General features: G+C 43.1%; 1 protein-coding gene across 2 annotated transcripts in view; it reads right to left on the reverse strand.

The window, feature by feature from the left end:
• Positions 1–2,010: 2,010 nt before the first annotated feature.
• The window catches only part of Tulp4 (TUB like protein 4), a 180,847-nt gene continuing 161,391 nt past the window's right edge, over positions 2,011–21,466 (reverse strand). For both annotated transcript variants that reach the window (XM_057756029.1, XM_057756036.1), the window contains exons 11-15: positions 17,040–17,184; positions 15,284–15,377; positions 10,565–10,708; positions 5,701–8,216; positions 2,011–4,088 (exon numbers count right to left, since the gene is read on the reverse strand). In XM_057756029.1, coding sequence (XP_057612012.1) covers positions 3,972–4,088; positions 5,701–8,216; positions 10,565–10,708; positions 15,284–15,377; positions 17,040–17,184 — 3,016 coding nt within the window. In that variant the 3' untranslated portion in view covers positions 2,011–3,971. The remainder of the gene's footprint in view (positions 4,089–5,700; positions 8,217–10,564; positions 10,709–15,283; positions 15,378–17,039; positions 17,185–21,466) is intronic.

The raw sequence follows: 21,466 nt of genomic DNA on the forward strand, positions 1-21,466 counted from the left end.
ACATGCTGGTGGTCTCGTTTGGTCTGTGACCTATGCACCCCACAATGCACATTTATGGGAATAAAAAGATGAGAGAAGGAGAAAGGTAGATGCCAGCAGTAGCAATAGTAGTAAACTTGGAAATTATGCCCAAATTTACAGTACTAAAGTAATGCATTTATAAACAAATGCAAACAATACACCTTTGGTAAATAATACAGTGCCTTTTCACTCAAATTATAACCCATGCTCTCCCACAACACGAGAAGAAAATTATCTACAATAAACAAGACCTTAAAACCCTACCCTTCCCCTTAAAATTAACTTGTAAACAGAAAATATAGATTCAGTTAAAGTCACAAGAAAACTGCACAAAGCCAAAAAAAAAAAAAAAATGGAAACAAAACAAGCCACAATCCTGCAAAGTTTATCAGCCAGAGATAAGGAGAAAGATACACAGTGGTGTAGAGTTCTCAATTGTATGCTACCATAAAGTCCCAGAAACTCAAATGACAGCTGGAACCCAGCAAACGTTGTCAACGCATCCACAGCCCACACAGGGACAGTAGGAGTTTCCTCCCCACAGATGCCTTTCTCAGAAAGCCTTCTGAATTAGAAAAAGGACTCTTCCACATGAATGCTCTACAAGAAGCAAGCCACGAATGACACTCTGAACCCGCTCTCAATTTGAGACACATGTGCCCACTGAAGAGAGCACACTCATAGGGACTCAAAGGGATTTCCACTGTACTTGGATTTGGTGCTTTTATAATTTTAGTAGACTAAACATGATTCCAAACACATTTTAGGGGTGAACTTTCAAAGATATGCTGGTTCTGTTCAAGTAGACAGCTCTGAGTCAAAAAAGAACTTTTTTTTTCCTACAAAAAGGCCATGTTTTGAAACATATTTTCAATCTCATGAAGGGGAAGATGAGCTGCTGAATTAGGCTACCAGAGCAAAAGTGAGTTTTCAAGTTTGCATATCCCCATCCCCTTTAATTAAGAGATGGACAAAAGGAGGTCAGACACCTCCAGCCAAATTCACTCTCCACCCCTGTGACAGAGCAACTCGACCTTGGCCCCCCGACCTTTGATTACAGAACAGACATTACATAAAGGAACAGGGCTGTGGATGAAAAGTACCAACTTGCAAAAGCTTCTGCTTTCTGTGTTCATTAGAACTCTGAGTAGTTCTAGCTTTATAGGTCCACTTTTTCTCAGAATATAGATTCAAATGGGTACCTGTACAAACACCCATGACCTCTGTTTTGATGAGGTCAGAGCCAGACAAACTAACACCCATTTTGTTTATTAATATACTGGTTTTTTTTTTTTATAAGTCTCTACGTAGTTGACTGTTTTTTATTTTAGGGAGCCAATGAGACACTGTGATGTTCACAAATTGCTATTAGTAACCATGAAGTGCCTAGAATTCTGTTACTTAAAGTCTTAGCTTGAGGAGAATTTAATCAAATGATGTTGACTGTATGAAACAATTTTTAAAAGAAGCCATTATCTTAAGTGACACTGTGTCACGACTGCTGCTGCCAGCAGCTTACTGCACATGTGGTGCCCGAGACTCACTCCTCCTTAGCCTGGGAAAGGAGTCTAGTGGGTGGCAGGAGCTCCCGGTTCTATTCTGCAGTTCACAGGTCATGGATGGAAAATATCTTTTAGAGATGATTTCCTCCATACTCAATCTTATTTAGCAAATTTATAAAGTATAACTTTTACAGTTTTTGCAAAAAGCCAGCTTGAACTAAAAACAAAATTGAAAATTACTGATTACGGTCCCTCTTTTGCTGCTCTTGTTTAAGAGGCCTCACCCTTCCTTGTGTCCTATCACTTTTTATTGCTAACTAAAATTTTCAAAATAAGGAGAAATACTCCCTTGGGGTATGCTATCTCAAAGAAATAGCCTATTTTGCATATAATCAATATTGATGGAGTGAATTTACTTTTTAAGGGATTAACAGGATCTTTTTTTCCAATTTTCAAGAAAGTTATAAATTATCCAGCAAAAACCATCTTCTGTCATATTCTCTTTATTTTTTGCAGCAAAATATATTGCCACCAAATAAGTCATTACAAAGGTACTATTGTTCTAAATAAATAATAATGGGCATAAATCACGAATACATAGTAACAAAATAGTTCCCAAGAATACTATAAAGAACAAGATAAATAACTATCTCTTAGACAACAAAACAAAGGAATTGCATTTAAATTATTCATAAACTGAGAGGCTACAACCATATTGCACAACTAATGATAGCACGGGAACACCTCATCAAGCTACAAAAACTGACGTAAACCAACACAGTCATTCCCAATACACTATTCAACACTTCCTGGGACAACTGACCCACCTAAGAATCAGCTCCCATATTTTAAATTATAAAACGGAAAACTCCAGTATCAGCTGAGAGATGTCCTTGTTAGTATTTCTTTGGAATTTTGAAAGAATGATGAGTAATTTAATTTTGCTCAGATAAAGAAATCAAACAGTTTCTTTTCTAATTCTTAAACCAAACACAAGAAAAAAATAAACACAAAACAATGTTTAGGTGAAAGTTTCCTGTAGCATCTTCCACTTGTCAGTTCTCAAATAAAACCCACACTTAGGAGTCAAGGCCAGCGGGCAGTTCTTGTGCTCTGGGAATGAACAACATCACAGGTAAAAGCTACAGCACGAACTGGTTCTCACAATAAAGTTTGGGTATTTGCCCAAGGTGTATTCCCACAACAAGAGCAAACTGGGCAAAGATACTACAGGCAGAAGGAATGGCATAGAGACAGTCAACTACCTAAGTCTGAGAGTCTTACCAAGGTTTTTCCAGTGGTTTGTCTTTTACACCCAAAGACAGTTCTTTTTTCCCTCAGAGAACTGTGGAGCTTCCCACAAAGATCTGACCACATCCTTATCTTTTAATATCCTGGGAAATGCACAAAGATTTTTGAGCACACTTACAATAGAAAAAAAAGCATTCAAATCAGCTGCACTTTAATGTGGCCAAGGGAAGGAACGGTGTAGTTTCAAATCAAGTCCCATTCATACTTTTGAAAAGACAGAGCAATGAGATCTAAAGAGAAAGATGTTTACAGTAAAATATTCCAGATTAAAACAAAGGAGTAGGGAGAACAAAGGCTGTTTCTTGACAAGTGGAGGTATCTGGTGATGGACCAGTCTGGTGAATGTGAATCTCGTAAGCCCAGCTCTGCCTCAGCCTAAGGTCTCTTACCTTCTCCCAAAGTCAGATGGGACTCTGACTTTAAAAAAACTAGTGGGATTTCCACCAGCAGCCTTGGGAGAGAACAGTCCTTGCACAAGCTCACCCAGGTATCTGTAGAGTGCTGTAGGCCTGTCGCCTCATGGACTGCCTACCAAATCACACACACACTAGTGACAGCAGCCGTTCACCTTGGTTTCCATCAGCAGAGCACAAGTCATTTGCATATGTGTCCTTCATTCGTGTAGGTACCTTCTAGTAAGCAGCACATATGTGTGAATTAAGTTTTGTCCTCCCTCAAAAGAGAAGCTAAATCTTCCAGAGTTTTGGTTATGTTGAAAAAAAAAAAAAACCAAACTTTTTTTTGCACTAGTGATAACAGTAACAGAGTCCAGATAACATGAAGAATGAACACTTACACATACTCCCTACGCCTAAAAGAAGAGCAGGCTCAAAACAATCTGTCTTCTTTCCAAAGGTCTTCATCCTAGTTACTGAAAAGTAAATCAGTGAAACATTCTGTAGACAAGCTACACTGCCTTCCAGAACACAAGATCCCTCAAGTTCTTGGCTTCCAAATACTACTCTATCAAAAGGAGAAAGGAGGGGCAATAAAGGATAAATGGACAATTGACCACATCTAAACAACAGCACCCTCCTGCCTGCTGGCTTCTTCTACTGTTGCTGTCTCCGGTCCTTGGTAGCAGCAGCACATCTTCCTCCAAAGGCTCCTGGCATGTCTCCCTCTGCATCTGTCTCTTCATTTTAGGCGCTGAGTCACATTGGCCAGGGCAACAGCGAAAGCCTGCACAGCTGAGAAGGGGTACTGGAAGTCTAGGATGTACGCATTACCGTCAATCCGTCCAAACTGCATCACCTAGGGAAGAAATGAGAGCAAACACAAGAAAGGAAGAGAAAGTGAGCAAACAGTCAGATGTACGAACTCCGAGGGGAGCAGAGAGTATCGTTCATGAGAGTTCTAGAAACCCACGTAACTGAATCTGAGGGGCTTCTAGATCTAACTAGATTTATAGGACAGGGGACAGAGGGGTGTGGTGATGACGTAAGGGCTACAGGTGAGATAAAGTGGGCTCTCCACGGCAGACAAAAGGAGGTTTCACATTCGGAGAGACCAGAGATGTGCTTTGTCCAAGTTTTCTATCTCAGGGAAGGCTTCCCTGGCCACTTTTCTAAATCACCACAACTTCCTTTCCACCATGCTCCTCCTTGCCCTGCTCAGCTTGTGCGAGACTACTGCACCACAGCCCAGGCACACCATGTCCTGTGGTCTCTCTCCCTTTTGTGAAAGACACGTGACAACAGTTACTTCCACGTCTCTCCATACTCTTAATTTCACTCCGAATAAACACTGGCTAGCTTCCTGTGAAGTGCTGATAAACATTTTAGGCCTGTATTAATATACTCTGTAGGATCACTCAACTTTGCTTGTGTTAAATAAAGGTAGTTGCAAACTTAAGAAGTAAGGACTGTGTTTCAGTAAAACTTTATTTACAAACACAGGAAAGGAGTTAAGCAGATCCATGGGGCAGTCTGCCAATTCTTGGCTTAGAAACTTCCAGGGACACAGCATACAGTAAAAATATTTGGTAAGTTAATTAAGTAAAAATGAAATTTCAAAATGGATGGCCTTCTCAGGATGCTCAAGAGGTGAAATGAGGTGGTAGGGTTACAGAGGCCATCTGTGTTAAGAAATACAACTTGTCTTCTATGGTCCTGATCTGTACTAAGAGGAGACTTGCCTTCTATTAAAAACATGGAAGATGAGTTAACAATAAACAGAAATAAGCAAACAATAACTAGTCAACTAAAACATTTAGGAAAAACTCATACAAGACTCAGTCATGAATCACTTACTGACATAATGCAGTCACCAATGCCTACTGCTTAAATTGGAAAGTGGGGACAGTTCTCATATGCACATACAAGGTAGGGGAGATGGATAATATTCCTTCACAGCTGGTAATGAACAGCTAGGAAGGAAGGGGTATTGCATATATTGTATCTATCCAAACTGCATTTTCTTGGGGAAGCAAAGCCACAAAATGAAAAAGCAGAAAGAGGTAACCAGGTTCGACAGCTCCCGTGGGAAGCAGGTAGCACAAACTACTAAAGAGTTACACAGGAGGAAAGCAAAATATGATGGCTAAAATAGAAATATTAATAAATAAAAGTATATGCTCTTTTAAAATATAATAATGTAAAATACTAAACTCTAGAAGACACCCACAACTGAATGAAGAGCCAGTGGTGAGGGGATGGGTGGGTCCCATGCAATCATCTGACTATTGGTATATGCATCACTTAGATTTAAAGTACATCAGAAAGTTCTCTGAGAATTAGAACCTGAACCAACTAGCTCCACCTGAGATTCATGAGACATTTCCTCCTTCCTTCCTGGCTGGCTTTTTATTGGCTTGTTCCTCCAGTTCACAGCATTGGCTCATTTGTTCAGGGGCTAGTCTCCTTACCTGCCGCCCCTCCAGCTCAATCTGGAAGTTCTTGGCAGATTCCTGGGTCACCCTTCCTCCAAAATCCAGCTGGTACACCTGTGTGGCTTCATTCCACAGAGGCTGTTTGTTGGCCATTACATACACGAAGCCTTGACTGCCCAGTCGCCCGTCTTCCTTCTCACTGGCTTTGCGGCACTTGAATTCCTCCAGCTCACTGGCTGTACGCAGGCTCCTCTTGCTCTTCCACCCCTTCTTGCTGCCCTGGCTTTGGTTCATCAGCTCATCCCCGCTGATGAACAGCTCGGGTTCACTCTCTGAGCTGTCCTGGAATTCGTTTGTCTTGTTCAACTTTTTGGATTTCAGTTGGTCTTTCTGATTTTTCACTTTCTTCTTCTCTCTCCCCAGGCGAGGGCTGGAGATGAGAGAATTAAAGTCACTCAATGCCCTTGCATCCTTTTTGACTTTGCCCTCAGTGATGGCCTGAACATTTCCTTCCTCTGCTCGGCTATCCAGGCGCTTCCGGTTCTTCTTTCCAAATTTTTCTGTTCTCTGGGGGACAGGGCTTTCTGTCAGAGAGAGGACTTCTTGGAAATTGTCCGCAGTCTCTACCATCACCTCTGTGCCCATGTGGCTCTGGAGCTCTGCAGGTGGTGGGGACACAAGAGGCTTCTCCACCACTAAATGGGGCTTGGATGGGAGAGTGCCCTGGGGATTTTGCATGGGTGGGCAGGTGCTATAGGAACTCCAAGGGTGCAAGGCGATAGGTGGCAGCTGTAAACTGGAACATGTGCTGCTTCCTGGGTATGTGGGGGGCAAGGTGCAATAGGAAAGACTGGGTGGGTACGCTGGCTGAAGTACAACAGCAGACTCCTGTTGTGCAAACTGTGCTGGGGACAGGGCATCTTTAGGGGAGCACGGAGGTTGTACTCCAGGCAAAGAGGGGTTGTTATAGCTGCCTGGATATGGCACTCCCATGCCATAGCCTGTCTGGAAGGTGGCAGTAGGGCTGGACGGAGACTTGGGCGACACAAAGGGCACTCGAGCTACATCCAGGTGCTGGCCTTGCCCTAGCATCAGGGGGGACAGTTTTAAGGGGTTGGGCACTGCAGGTTGTGCTGTCCTTTCTTGAGGAACCCAAACGTCCTCACCCAGCACAGGGTCCCACTGGTAAGGGGGAGGCCGCTTCACTGTGACAGCAGCTTCAGGAAGTTGGGGATGCCTCAGAGGCTTCTCCAGCTGACAGTGCTGGGACAGGGCCTCGTCCTCTGTGAAGGCTGAGTTGACATAGTCAGTACGATCACGGGAGGTGTCCGGAGGGCTCAGAAGGTTGTAGGACGACTGGGAGGCTAGTGGGGAGGTGCTGATAGCATGGGCCAGGGCTGCACCTGGCTGTGAGCTGGACCCAGCTCCACTGCACTGGCTGCAGGTATACAGGGCAGGTGGAGGCCTTGCTGGGAGCTGTGCCACTGCCCCACTAGGGCCACCCTTAGGCTTGACCAGGGACTGCAGTGGGGCACGGGAGCTGTCAGCCAGCTGGGCCATCTTAAGCGCAACCTCACGGTTGTTCCTTCGCAAGGTGGCATGGATGAGACTACTGTCCAGTCTTTGAGTGGCACTCCGTCCCTGAGCCAGCTGACCAGCAATTTCAGGGTATGGAGGTGGATCCCCTGTGGGGATGGAGTATCGAGGGACAGTCAGGCGGTTCAGTGTGGCACTGGTGCAGGGTTGGAGAACCTTCTTCTCAGTGGTTGTGAGTCTCAAGGTAGCAGAACTACCTGGGCCAGGAAGAGTGTAGGTGTTCTGGGAACAGAGCATCCGAGTGCGAGGCCGGCATACCTCTTCCACATTGCCGCTGCTGTCAAAGGTGGTGATCCTCTCATAGCCTAGGGGAGGCTGGTAATGTGCTGCTGGAGAGCAGAGGGAGAAGTCACCTTTCTTCAGACACACATCCACTGGGGGCTGTGGTGGAGGCAGAGGAGGTGGGGGTGCTGCTGTGGTGGGGGCAGCAGGGATCGTTCCTGGGTATGGGGGTGGGGGATTCATCTTTGCCACCTGGACTTCCTGAGGGGCACTGAAAACCACTGCATCCCCCTCGGCTGCCAGCTGAAGCACTGGTCGCAGGGACTTGGCTGACTTCTGCAGGTGCTCATGGTCTCGATCTCCATGGTCCACCACAGACAGCTGGAGAGGCCCCTGCGGTGGTGGCGGTGGCGGAGGTGGAGGCAAAGGCAATTGAGGAGGGTTTTGAATGATGCGGCCCATTTCTACACCTCCAAAAATCACCTGTCCAGGATTGGGGTACCGACTGGAAACTGGGTATTGGGTGGCAGCATCACCTGCATGCTCTACTGCCCCTACAGCTGTTGTCTGATTGGTCAAGACATCCAGCTGCACATTTTGATTGGCCAGCAGGGATTGTACCAGCCCTATGCTCTGTGTGGGGGACAGAGCTTGAGCAGAGCTGTGGATTGGTGCAATAGGGATGTTCACAGTACAAGGTGGGTTGTTTTCAGGGACACCCGATGATCCAGTAACTGGAAGAAAATCAGAAAAAAGAATTGGTTGCAAAACAATGCTGTGGAACTGGGTCAGAATAAGCAGCATGCCTGGACTTATCTGATCTTTTGCAAGCAAAATGCAACTATTAAGACTGAGATGCCCTTGCTGGGAGACAACAAGGCTATTCACAAAGCTTCGCTAACATTTCTGGAAGGACACATTGCCAACCAGGGAGTCTGCAACATAGCCTGCCTGCTCAGTGTGGGCTGAGGCATTGTCAGAACATCTCAATGAACATGTCTGAACATTATGAAATTGGTACCACGTGCCTGAATACTACCATCATACATAAAGAACTCTTTAATGGTTATACTCATAAAATGCCTATATAAAAGAAAGTAGAAAAACCAAAGAAAAGAATTCCCTGGAAATATGTGTATTCACTGAATGTCCTTTTCCTATTTATTGCTTTTTAGCATTTCAAATAGGATTTAAGATACAGCCAACCAGATACAAACATGTGGCCATTTCATTCACTATTTAGTGGTCACTTCGCATATCATGAAGTCAACAGTGACTGTGGGCAGGTGCTCAGAACCACAGTCTGTGCCCTTGTTGGCAGTGGGATTAACTTCAGCTTTGTTCCTCTCAGCCAGGGACTTGGCTGTGCCTCTTCCTCAGAGTACATTGTCACAGGCCCAGAGCCTGGAACCTGGTGTTAATGCTGCAGGGCAACAAATAAATGAGCAGCATCTGTATCTAACAGGCTCACTGTATAGGGTGGCTGACTTTGCACACAAACAGTAGCCTACAGCCACCAAAATTTTAAAGGTTAGGCCTGGCCTTGGGCTTATCCTCTGGTTGCAGGAATCTGAGTCCCACCTCAAGCTTCCTATTATTCCTTTGCTGATCTCTCTGAGATCTCCTTTGGTCTCCAAGAAGCAATGACTTCAGCTATTTCCTCTCCATCCTCTCAACTGAGGACTACACACAGCAAGCACAGCCACCGCAGCAAATGAATGCAGAAAAAGTTGCTTACTGCATTTGGGAGAACAGAGAGGTTGTCCAAGGAAAGCATATGCTGCATCTAAACGGGAGATTCTGAAATAGCAGGGCAGGTGTCAAGCCTAAGTGCCCAAAGTTCATTCACCAAAGGGTGGATACTGATGCTGAAAGATTTTGTTTCTACAAAATTACAAGTGGCTTATACTTGAAAAAGGGGGGAGGGAGAGTGTTTCTCAAGTGTCCTTGAACAACTGAGAACAGTTAGAGACAACTCTCTAGCAGCCAGTGGAAAGCATTCTGATCTGAAAACAAAACAGAACCCTTTAGGAATCCCCCGCTACAGTAACCAAATCTCAAAGCCCACAGTTTACCTCTAACTCAAGCTAGGCCTCTGTGAGTTAGAGATAAATTGCACGGTGGAAAGGGTGCTCAAATGCAAAAGCTCCGAGTCCTGGAGATAGGGCAGGTTTCAGGAGCTGGACCCTGTGTGCACTACAGGCCTCTAGAGAGAAGCTCTTTAAGCAGGGATAAAAAGGGTGGAGGCTAGGCAAGACCACTGAGACAGAGTTTTGGTGTGGGAGAATTGTCTGTATTCTGTCACTCATGTTTGAAATAAATGCTGATTGGTCAGGCAGGAAGTATAGGCGGAAAAACCAGACAGGAAGTAGAAATGATGTAATGAGAACAGGAGAATTCTGGGAAGGAGGAAGTTGATCTGCCACTCCTGCCCAGATCACCCAAGCACCAGGATGTGATCTACCCCACTGAAAAAAGGTACTGAGCCACATGGCTAACATAGATCATAAAAATGGGTTAATCAAGATGTAAGAGTTAGCCAGTAAGAGGCTAGAGCTAATGGGCCAATCAGCTTATAATTTATGGAGACCTATGTGTGGTTTTATTTGGGGCTTGCTGGCTGTGGGGTACCGGGCGGGACAGAAAACCACAACAAGCAGCAGGCCCCCCTCATGGTACAGAGTTTAGTTCTGGTTTTACATAGCCTCTAGGTTCCTGCTTTGAGTTCCTGTCCTGAATTCCCTGTGAGCTGAACTAAACCCTTTCCCCCACAAGTTGCTTTTAGTCATGGTTTTTATATGAGCAGCAGAAAGCAAGGAATGACATTACGACACAAGACGTGTTCTGTGAATTGTCACATGTCACTACTACCTTAACTGTCCATGCTCTGCAAGTTTCCCTTCTGCCAAAAAGCACGTACTGTGGTTTTCCTCTCAGATATTCCATGTCTCCTAAGCTTACAGAGTGAGGTGGGCCTTTTCAAACTGTGCCAACAACCAGACTCAATGACTTACCACTCTACCCCCTTGCATAATATACAAAGAGAGGGACTGTAACAGACAAGTCCACGTAAGTGACACACCTGGTAAATCATCCTCATCTTCACTGAAAACATTTGGGTTGAAGACAGGTAGATTAATATAGTCCATGGAGATCTTCCTAACTTCTGGGAGATAAATGGTCATCTGCCGCGGCTGGAGATGCAGCAGGCTGGTTTTATAGATTACTGGGGGGAGAAAGGAGCACAGTTAATGAAGGCATGCCAGCGGAGGGCCAAAGAGTCAGCGGTGTGATGGAGAAAGATCAAACAGGCTGGACCAGGAGCAAGTGGAGCTCTTAGCTTCTAACAATGATGTATACAGAACCATGTGGCATTGGCAAATTCTTTGTCTACAGAACCACAAGATTTTAAATGCCAAAAACATACCTCAGACTTAAACCATTTCTTACAATGATCATACATCTTTAAGAGCTTCATTTGCAACCAGAAGGATAATTTAGTTGAAATAGTAGTGCCAAGAATGCCAAGCTCAGGAGCTATGTGCCGTCCGTGGGATCAAGGCACCACAGATGCACAAAGAGCTGCTGCTGCCAAGACTGAGGCCTTATCTCACTGTCACCTTGGGGTCTGCAGAGGGACTCACAGGCACTTCCAGAAACAGACAGTTACAAGAAAGCCTAAGTTGCAAATGAAATAGAAAAGATAAAATTAATTTAAAAATGATGAATCTGAGCTTCATAAGCAGGTAAAAACAAGGTTAGCTTTTGTCATCCCTCTTATGTCAGATATTGTGTATGTTTGTCTGTATGCACATACATACAGATATATGTGTTCCATGACACATGTGTAGAGGTTAGTTCTGTCCCACCATCTCAGTGTTTGGAGATTAAACTTAAGTTGCCCAGCCTTTACACAAATGCCTTAAATCACTGAGCAACCCTACTGGCTCAATGTTTATGTTTAAAACTCTTTCCTGTGAAATTGTACACAGAGACACATGTATTCAGCCACATCCTCTCTCTGCACTGTCCCCTAACTAGCCTGGCCTGATAAAACAGTGCTGCTCTAGAAGCAGCAGCTTTCGCTGAGCCCTCTGTATGAGGCTGGAATTTAGGAGGTGTCTTTTCCCATCCAAACGTCAGAGAAGTTTCATTCAGTCTCATCACTCTTGCCCACAATACAGAATTATGAATTTTGGTGGAAAGTTCTGTACTGTTCTGAGTCAGTGAAAAGAGCTATTCTTTGTTAGATCAATAAAGAACATTTTTTTAAAGCTGGGCAGTGGTGGCATACACTTTTTTTTAAAAAAAAAATTTTATTGGACACACCAGGCCAAGGAAACGGTGTAACTCCCATCAAAAGGTGGACACCAAGCACAATGAGGGTGATATAATAATCCTCCTGACCTGTCAGCTGACCTCCCAGTGTACACATCAAAGACTGACCTACAATTCCCAACTGTCCTGAGGGCTTCGGCTCAGTTTGTTCCCCATTGTTGACACTGCCTTCTTGAATGTCCTCTGCCCGTCTGGACCTGCCATCTGTCCTCTCATTCATCCCCTGGACTCAGTCCTGCCCTTTGCCTCTGTAGCTGGACAACTGAGTTCAAATGAAGTAGGGGTCCCAGGTAAGCTAGCGGTCGTGATAATAACAATTACTGAAGGGGCATAGTGTCATCCTCATATGTAACATCTTCAAAACTAAGATTAGCACTGTCACTCAGGGGATATACCAAGTGAAATTCTAAGCATCCTAAATAATCAAAATATCAAATCACAAAAGGTCGTAACAAATGTACGGTGTGAGAAAAACACTCAGTTGTGCAGGATACTTAGTTGTCAATGCAGTTGGAGATGTCATTCAACGTGCTTGAAGTCCGTATAGATGAGTTCTGTGCTCCAAGCTGACACGTGCTTGATGTGAGAAATGTGAACCTAAACATACATCTGAGTTCTGCAGTGCAGGGACTGCCTGGAATGATCTAGATAGTTTTTTTCCTCCGTTTGGAATTGAATCTTTTTTAACTATTTTGTATGTGTGTGTGGGTGGCGCACTTTTAATCTTAGCACTCCAAAGGCAGAGGCAGGGGGATCTCTGTGAGTTTGAGGTCAGCCTGGTCTAGAGAGCTAGTTCTAGGACAGCCAGAGCTATTAACACAGAGAAACCCTGTCTCGAAAAACAAACAAACAAAAAACCAAGAAGAACATTTTTTTTTTAAAACTGAGGAATGATTACAAACATTACTTGCCTCCAGGGGAGAAAACCTAGGTAGCCTGTAGTAATGATGGGAGACTTGATCATTTTTTTAAAAAGATTTTATTTATTTACTATGTATACAGTGTTCTGCCTCCATGTATGCCTGCAGGCCAGAAGAGAGAACAAGATCTCATTGCAGATGGTTGTGATCCACCATGTGGTTGTTGGGAAGTGAACTCAGGACTTCTGGAAGAACTGCCAGTACTCTTAACTGCTGAGCCATCTCTCCAGCCCCAACTTTATCATTCTTATGAATACCCTTTTACTGTATGTCCCCTTTAATATAGCTTTTATACAGCTCTTAAGTGATGTTAAAATTTCAAGAAATTTCAGGGTCGGTCTCAGATAGCATGGCTCTGTGTACCCCATGGTCATAGGCCTCATAGTTCTAGAGGTGACAACAAATGTGAGCAGGGCCAGGCACAGCAATGAGCTTCTGGGACCATCAGCAGAGGATGCAAGTTCAACAAGGGGGTGGAAGGCTAAACAGTGAGAGGGGAGGAAGGGGAGGATGGTGGTGGAGGGGGTGGGGCCAGGAGGAAGCAGAGAGGTCAGTAACAAACTGGCTGCCATAAAGAAAGAGGCTAACAAGGACTAAGCCAGACCCTCTTGCAGTCCCCTTCCTCAATAAATCTTTATACTGCGCGCGTGCTCTCTCTCCCCTATCTCTCTCTCGATCTCTCTGTGTCTCTCCCTCTCTTCATGGGCTAAGTCTGTTCTAATTGAAGGAAAAATATTATTAAACATAAGAAATACTTCCTAAGCCCATCAGCACATTATATGTTATATTTGAAAAGATTAACAATGTGACATGGAGAGTAGACTTTCTGGAATCCAAAAGTTGACTTCTCTAATATAAACAATAGCAACCACATGGACCAAATGATCTTTTTTAAAAAGTCAATGATTAATGGGTTGGAGAGTTGGCTCAGCAGTTAAGAGCACTGGCTTCTCTTCTAGAGGACCCAGGTTCAATTCCCAGCACCCACATGGCAATCTATAATTGCTTGTAACTCCCATTCTTCCAGGGCTCTGATACTCTCACACACATATGGGTAGGCAAAACACCAATGCACATTAAAAAAAAAAAAAGGGTAAATGATTAGGAGAACAGTGAAGCTTTTCTCTTGACACTCTACCAGCTCGCAGTGCAGCAGCGTGGGCCCCAAAGACATCCACCACTCTGTTTTAGCAATCTTAGTGACTTAGCTGTGGACCTACTTATCGCAGGGGAAGAGCAGAATTTAATAAATAAATAACTTTCCACCCCAGTTCTTTCTCCTGGTCTTTATTTTAGGAAGCCTAGGTTCCCAGTTTACTGAGATGGAGGTGATAATAGTTAAACCGGTTGGTAGGACAGAGGTGGACACTTCTGTGATCATCAGAGTTTCCAGGTCATTGAAATGTTGTGAGGAATTTCCTGTGTAGGTAAGAGAGTTGTACTGTGGAAGAGAACGGGTAAACAAAAAGGAAACTGTTCATGTGATAAAACTTAACATTTATTGCATAAACCAAGTGCATACTGTCACTTCATTTCCTCATCATATTATACGTAGCAAGCCTTACTGAGTATTTTTTGTGAGTCTGAGAACTAAATCCAATTCAATTTTATGTCCTTTGCTTTAATTTTATTTGAAATAAAAACTTCAAAATTGAAAACTCTAAGCAAGCGCTGTTTTAATAAAAACATCTGTAGGCACATACAGCAGCAGTCAGTCTTTGGATCTGGGGTGCGTGTGATGGTGTGAGGTCACACCTAGAGCCTCAAGTATGCTAGGCAAGCGTGCTACTGCTACACTTCACCTAATGGATTTTTAATTTGTAGGTCTACCTAGGATAACTTCTGTAGACAGAATTCTTGAAGAACAATCTCATTTGGGTGCAGAGAACACACACTGGATTAAGGGCCAAGGCCTACCTGGCCTCACTGAAAGAGGCAACCCAGGAAATGGAGGGGGCAGGGACAGCAGCAGCAGCACTGTGCATCTGAAGACCGAAGGAAGCTGGCAGGGAAAGGCTCTTCTAGCATTTCCACCTCTTCCCAGCCTCAGTGACGTGGGTGCACTAATGAAGACCTAAGCCTGGGCTGGGCCCAGGCTCCACTCCAGTTTTCTCCTGATGTTAATCAGGTAAGGAAAACAAGAATGCTAAGCGCGTACTGCTAACAACCACATGCATCACAGCCAGCTAACTTCTTGGTCTTCAATGCCCTTTCCCTTCTCTTTAGAAGTCCCTGTGATTCAAGAACCTGGACACTGGAACTTGAATCTGCTCACAATGGCTGAGTGTTTAGAACTCTTCCAGTGCTTTTTCTAGTTTCATAACACAGAGGTCATAGGGAAAAAAAGAAAGAAAGGGTCAGGGACAAGAAACAATGAATACAGGTTTGTTTTTCTGACATCACAGTGGCTAGAGTCAGGAGACAGACACAACAATCCTAGACTGTCTTAAGAGCTCATTTTCTAATCTAAGCGGTCACAGGCGGAAACTCTAAGTTTTATTGATTTCCGAAGAAGGCAGTAAGAAAATGGAATGAGTCTTTACCTGCACCAAGGTTGGTTGGCAGGAACGCAGCCAAGCCCACAATCTTAAATTTGGTTCCCCAGATATTGGATGTGACCTGAGCAAGATAGTTGTGCTGTGGGGAGAAGAGGGAAGAAAAGAAAGAATCTCAGTCTGTTTTCATATTGTCTGTTGTTCACTTAGTACCGAGTGCTAACATGAAAAGTGCTGTAAGCAGACACTGCCAGAAACAGGAGAGATTAACTAGAGCACGACGGGCTCCCACGTCCAGTGGTGGTCCACTGTGCTGGAGCGAGTGCACACTGTTCCACCATGTCCATGTGTTCAGTTTGAAGGGGACATCAGCAGCTAGAGAGACGGTTCAGCAGTTAAGACCATGTGCTGCTCTTGCAGAGGACTGGGGTTCCATTCCCAGCACCCACATCAGGTGACTCACAACCACTTCTAACTCCAATTCCAGGGGATCTGGCCTCAATGCGTGCATGTATACACTTGGTGCACATAAATGCACGCAAGCACGTATAAATATATAAATGAATATATCTTTATAAAAATTATTAAAGGGCTGGGGGGGTAGGTCAGTTTGCAGAATGCCCACCCAGAATGCATGAAGCCCTTGGTTGATTTCCACCACTACACAAACATGGCCTGGCCATATAAGCCTGTAATTCCACCACTGTGAGGTTAAGCTGAGAGGATCAGAAGTTCAAGGTCATTTTGCCTACACAACAAGTTTGAGGTTACCCTGGGCTACAGGAGACCCTGTTTTAAAAAAAATTATTTTTTTAAAGGCCATCAAAGTTCAGAATAGTGATATATGTCTGTAGTTCCAACTAGTGAGGAGGATGAAATAGAAATCTAAGGCCAGCCTGGACAAAATAGCATGGCTTCATCTCAAAAAAAAAGTAAGAAAATAAAGTAGGCATGGAGGACTGTATTCTCAGCAATTGGGAGGCTGAGACAGGTGTCTACTGAGTTCCAGAAAACAAACAAATTAATTAATTAAAGGAGAGATTAATAACAACTTTATATAAAATAATGAAAACATAACCTAAAATAAAATAAATAAAACTTTAAAAGTAAAAAGGCCACCAAAGTGATGGAATATAATTTTGTTCATTTCTCCTTTTTTGTCATTGATAGACTGTGCAGATGTCAGCTGAACTGAAACAATTATGTCCTTAAATCTCTCAATTATTCAATTTAAAATGAAGAACATTTTAAAAAGTCACTGCTATGCTCAAGGTGGGTGTGAGTAAAATACAGATGGGAAGAAGACAGCTTTTGGAGGGACTCATGACCTAAGGACGGGTAATACGGCCGTCCCTGGTTTGGATACAAAGGGTCTGAAGACCATCAGAAGGGGATTAGGCACCACATCTGCTGGCTGGGCCGGGGCAGAAGCCTTCACAGAGAAGGCACAAACTTACTTAGGGACGTGAGTGGGAGTAAAATAAGGAGATGGAGAGGTGACTCAGGGCACAAAGGGTGAAGAAGGCGGCAAGGCCAGACTGTGGGACTGTGGCCAGCATCCCCTTCCTACAACTGAAGTGTTACTGCAGGGCTAGGAGGCAGAAGTGAAGAGGGAGTGTACCTCAGTCAGAGTTACCCAGGAGGAAGAGTCCAATAACAGAAAGGTACATGAACAGGGCCACACAGTGTGCATGCAGGTGCAGCAATGAGCAAGACAGGCAAGTTAGGAAGGATAGTGGTGCTTCCAGGTAGCCTGATGTTATAGACAGCATTGTAGGTGTCACTGTCAGCTATGCACTTCTACCTGACTGATGTCTTCAAAAGGAAACTCTCGCCGAGTCAGGCTGGGTGAGCCCATGGAGGGTTTGCGCATGGGCAATCGGGGAGACCGAGAAATCTCTTGAGCAGCCCGTGGCAGCTTGGGCGACTTGCGGGCCTCAATGCTGATCCTGTGGAAACAAGACCAGAAGGGTGAGACAGGCACAGAGGGATGCATCTTAATCTAGAACTCTTCTTTCTCTTGACACTCAGCTGTTGATGTTGGCTCTCAATGCTCAAGGCCCTAATTTCTCAAAGCACTCTTGGTTTTGATTTAGGAAAGAATGCCAACTAAATACTAAGTAATATATCCAGAGATCAGACTAAGTGAATGATGGAGGAAGGTCATTGGTTAAATAATAAAGAAACTGCTTGGCCCTCATAGGTTATAACATAGGTGGGTGGAGTAAACAGAACAGAATGCTGGGAGGAAGAAGAAGTGAGCTCAGACGCCATTTCCTCTCCTCTTGGGGGCAGACGAGATGCAGGGTCTTTGTTTTCACAGAGGATGAGACACTGTGGATTGCTTCAGTAAATTAAAGACTCATGTGGTCAAAAAAGAGACATATACAGTAAAAGAAAGATTAAAAGTCAAAGAAAACGTCTTAATAATTTACAGTGTGTTTAAAATATATGCAGGCTAAAAATTAAAGTTCTTAAAAGTAAAAAAGGAAGAAAGAAAGTAGTTGGGTGTGGTAGTACACGCCTTTAATCCCAATGCCTGGGAGGCAGAGACAGAAGGATCTCTGAGAGTTCAAGGACAGCCTGGTCTACAGAGTTATTCCAGAACAAAGATATACAGAAAACCTATCTCAAAAAGTAAAAATAAACAAAATAGAGTTAAAATAAATCTGCACAAAGATGGAAAATACACAGAGAATCTTGATACTGTATGCTATTATGCTCTCTTTGAATTGTTTGAATGCTGAGAAAGGAGCAACAGATGCTAAAAGATATTTGTTTATAAATGCTGCTGAACTAATCCAAGATAGGTATTTTCAAAATACCTTGACTTCAGAATTTGTATCTAAGGATATGATACTTTGGAAAAGAGTTTCTTCTTTTGTTTTCACAGAGGATGAGACCCTGTGGATTTCTTTTATTCCAATATGGTATGATGGACCACGTCCTCCTGAAGGGTTGCTGTGAACACCTTCAAAAAATTACTTTGCTCAACTGCCAACAGAGAGGAACCTAACACACAGGTTATACCATGAAAGACCTGATTAACGGTGCCCCCATTCAGCAGGAAGCAGTTTGGAAAGAAAAAACTGTGCCCATGTTCCCAAATATTGTTTATAAAAGTTCTTTTACATTTAAAGGGGGATATGATATGGATAATTTACATTGGTATAAGTTTTGCTTTGTTGATATAAATTTAAGGTCAATTTTGTTATATGTATATATATATATATTTCTGATATTGATTAAGGTATTGTGATTGTGTAGTTCATGTAAAAATGTAATATATATAGGTTGTTAATGGATAATCATTAATAATAATCAAGTTTGTAGTCATGTTAGTTAGATTTTCTAGATGTACATAGATATATTTTAGATAGGCATTCTTCATATCTTTCAAAGATTATAAAATATGGCATTTTAAGTGTTTTAATAACTTCGGACTTTTCATGACAATGAGACACTCTGCTTCAAGAGGAAGATGGGCATCAAAGAGGATCCTTATGGAGTTTGATAGCCATTTGGGCAAGAAACTGCTCTTGCCTGGACTGTTGCATAAACTGGACACAAAGAACCCGCAGAGAGAGGACTACTGGACTTGCCTAAAGGTGAAATGATCTTTTGGGGTTCCTGATTCCTGAAGGAGTCTGCGAGACATTCTGCAAGACACAGCAGATAGTGACTGAACTGACTTTAAAATTTCCTGCTTCATGGAAATGACTGCTGAAATCTATGGGCCTGTAGGCCAAAGATGGATGCCACAACAATACAGAGGAACTTTGGGTGACTGTCCAGGCAGCAAGATGTCTCTGTGATTTCTAGAGTTTTGTAAGTTGCTTACTTCTCATTTACTTAGGTAATATTATATCCTTCTGGAGTCTTTGATGGAGTTGAAGAATATAGATAGATAGTTATAGCTGTTTTCCTTTGTTATGATAAAAGATAAAATAGATGTAAATATTGTAACTGTAATTCTTGCTTGATAACTGTTTTGCTATGTTAAAGTGAAAGCCTTTCCTTTTTGTTTAAACAGAAAAAGGGTAAATGATGGAGGAAGGTCATTGGTTAAATAATAAAGAAACTGCTTGGCCCTCATAGGTTAGAACATAGGTGGGTGGAGTAAACAGAACAGAATGCTGGGAGGAAGAAGAAGTGAGCTCAGATGCCATTTCCTCTCCTCTCGGGGGCAGACGAGATGCAGGGCAGCTCCTCTCAGGGCCAGACACGATGAAGCAAGCCACCAGGTCAGACATGCTGAATCTTTCCCGATAAGCCACCATCTCATGGTGCTATACAGAATATTAGAAATGGGTTAGATAAATATGTAAGAGCTAGCCAATAAGAGGCTGAAACTAATGGGCCAAGCAGTGTTTAAAAGAATACAGTTTCCGTGTAATTATTTTGGAGCATAAGCTAGCCAGGCTACCAGGAGCTGGGGCGGCAGGAACACAAGTGATTCATCCTAAGAGCCTAGAGAGTGAACACTCACTAGCTATTGACTTACAGTATGTTTAGAGGTCCACATGCCTTCTGCCACAGGTCTGCAGAATCAGCCCCGGGAAAATGGCAGGAGGAAGACTGATTTCATCCTATGATCACTGTGATTTATAAAATTCCTTGTATGTCAGCTTGAATTTTAGCAGATTATTTAACACTGACACCTATAATATTTCAATCAAATAACTGAATCCAAAGTTTCTCTATTGCCTCCAATTCCATGTTCTCTCTCTACTTCTTTGTCCACAATGTAAAGACACAGGTGTTTAACCCCAGTCTACTCAAGAGATGGAGCTATGGAACAACTCTGGTGAGGTTATCATGTCCTGTGAGGAAGGCACATGAAGCACCAGAAATATGCTGTTTTCAAGTTCGGTAAGATACTTCAGGCTCCAGAGAGATGGGAAGATGAGGGGTGGAGTAGCATGCTAAGACTATCAGCTTAGCTGCTGTGCAGAAGGAGCTCCAGGGAGAAGAGAACGACAACAGGAAAAACCAGTCACAAAGATATTTATAGACAAAATGTATGGCAAATGATCTCTCTGCTCAGGAAGTGGAAAAAGCCAAACACAATACTACAAGTTCATAATTTTACATGCAGTTTAAACAAACTTTAGATAAAGGAAAAAAATCAATGAATCACATTACTGGAGAATCTGGATAGTAAAAATAATTGTTTTCTCTTCATTCATGTCATATTCAAATGTTAGCTTGGCTATAAGGCAGATCTGAGATTTAGTGTGAAAACTCTAATTTTAAAGCTACAGGAAGGAGGCTCATGGTCTTAGGACGGACAAAGATTTCTTAAGAGCAACACTGATTACAAATGAACCTCATATACTGGACTATCTAGCAAAATGTGTATCTGACATGGAGTCCTCTCCATGTTACAACTCAATAAAAAAATCCAATCACACACTTCACCAAAGGCAGCTGACACACACAGGGTAAGTGCTTAGCTCAGCATCACCATTCCCTAGAGATACCATAGTTAAACTCGGAGGTCAGCACCACTACACATCCACCAGAATGGATAAAACGGTCCTAAAGTGACAACAGAGCCGGAAGTGAGATCGGAAACTGCTGGAATTCTTAAACACTGATGCAGAAATTTAATTTGATACACTCACCTTGTAATGCTACTTGGCAGTTTCCACTAAGGTTTAAAATGTATTTAACTCATGACCCTATAACTCCTTTCCTAAGAATATATGCAAGAGAAATGAGTGCAGTATCTCCCAGAAGATTTGCACAAAAATGTTTATAATGGATTTATTCATTACAGTCCCAAATTAGGGACTATCAAATATTCATCAAATGGTAAAGTGGCATGTTGTTATAGTAGAATAATCTTACAATGTGACTTAAAATAAAAAAAGGCTAACAACTGATATCCATGATACTGTGCTGAGGGGGGAAAAAAAAGCTAAATAAATAGTACCCATATTCATATTAAATTCAACAGTAAAAAAAACTATAGCAACAGAAATCATACTGAATGCAAGAAACACAAAACATCAGGATGATGGGCATGTCATTTATCTTGAACTGGTGGGGACACACTGGTGATCAATTGCCCAGTGAACCAGCTGTTTAAAAGATGGGCCTCTGGCCATGTGTAGGGTAGTATGTTAGCCACACTCTGAGGCTGCATGCTGTCTCAGAACTGTAAACAAGCAAGAGTCTGTCCACTACCACCTACAGCAAAGTGTTGTCTGTTCAGTCACATAGCCA

The sequence above is a fragment of the Chionomys nivalis genome, chromosome 2 (assembly GCF_950005125.1).
Source record: "Chionomys nivalis chromosome 2, mChiNiv1.1, whole genome shotgun sequence".
NCBI lineage: Eukaryota > Metazoa > Chordata > Mammalia > Rodentia > Cricetidae > Chionomys > Chionomys nivalis.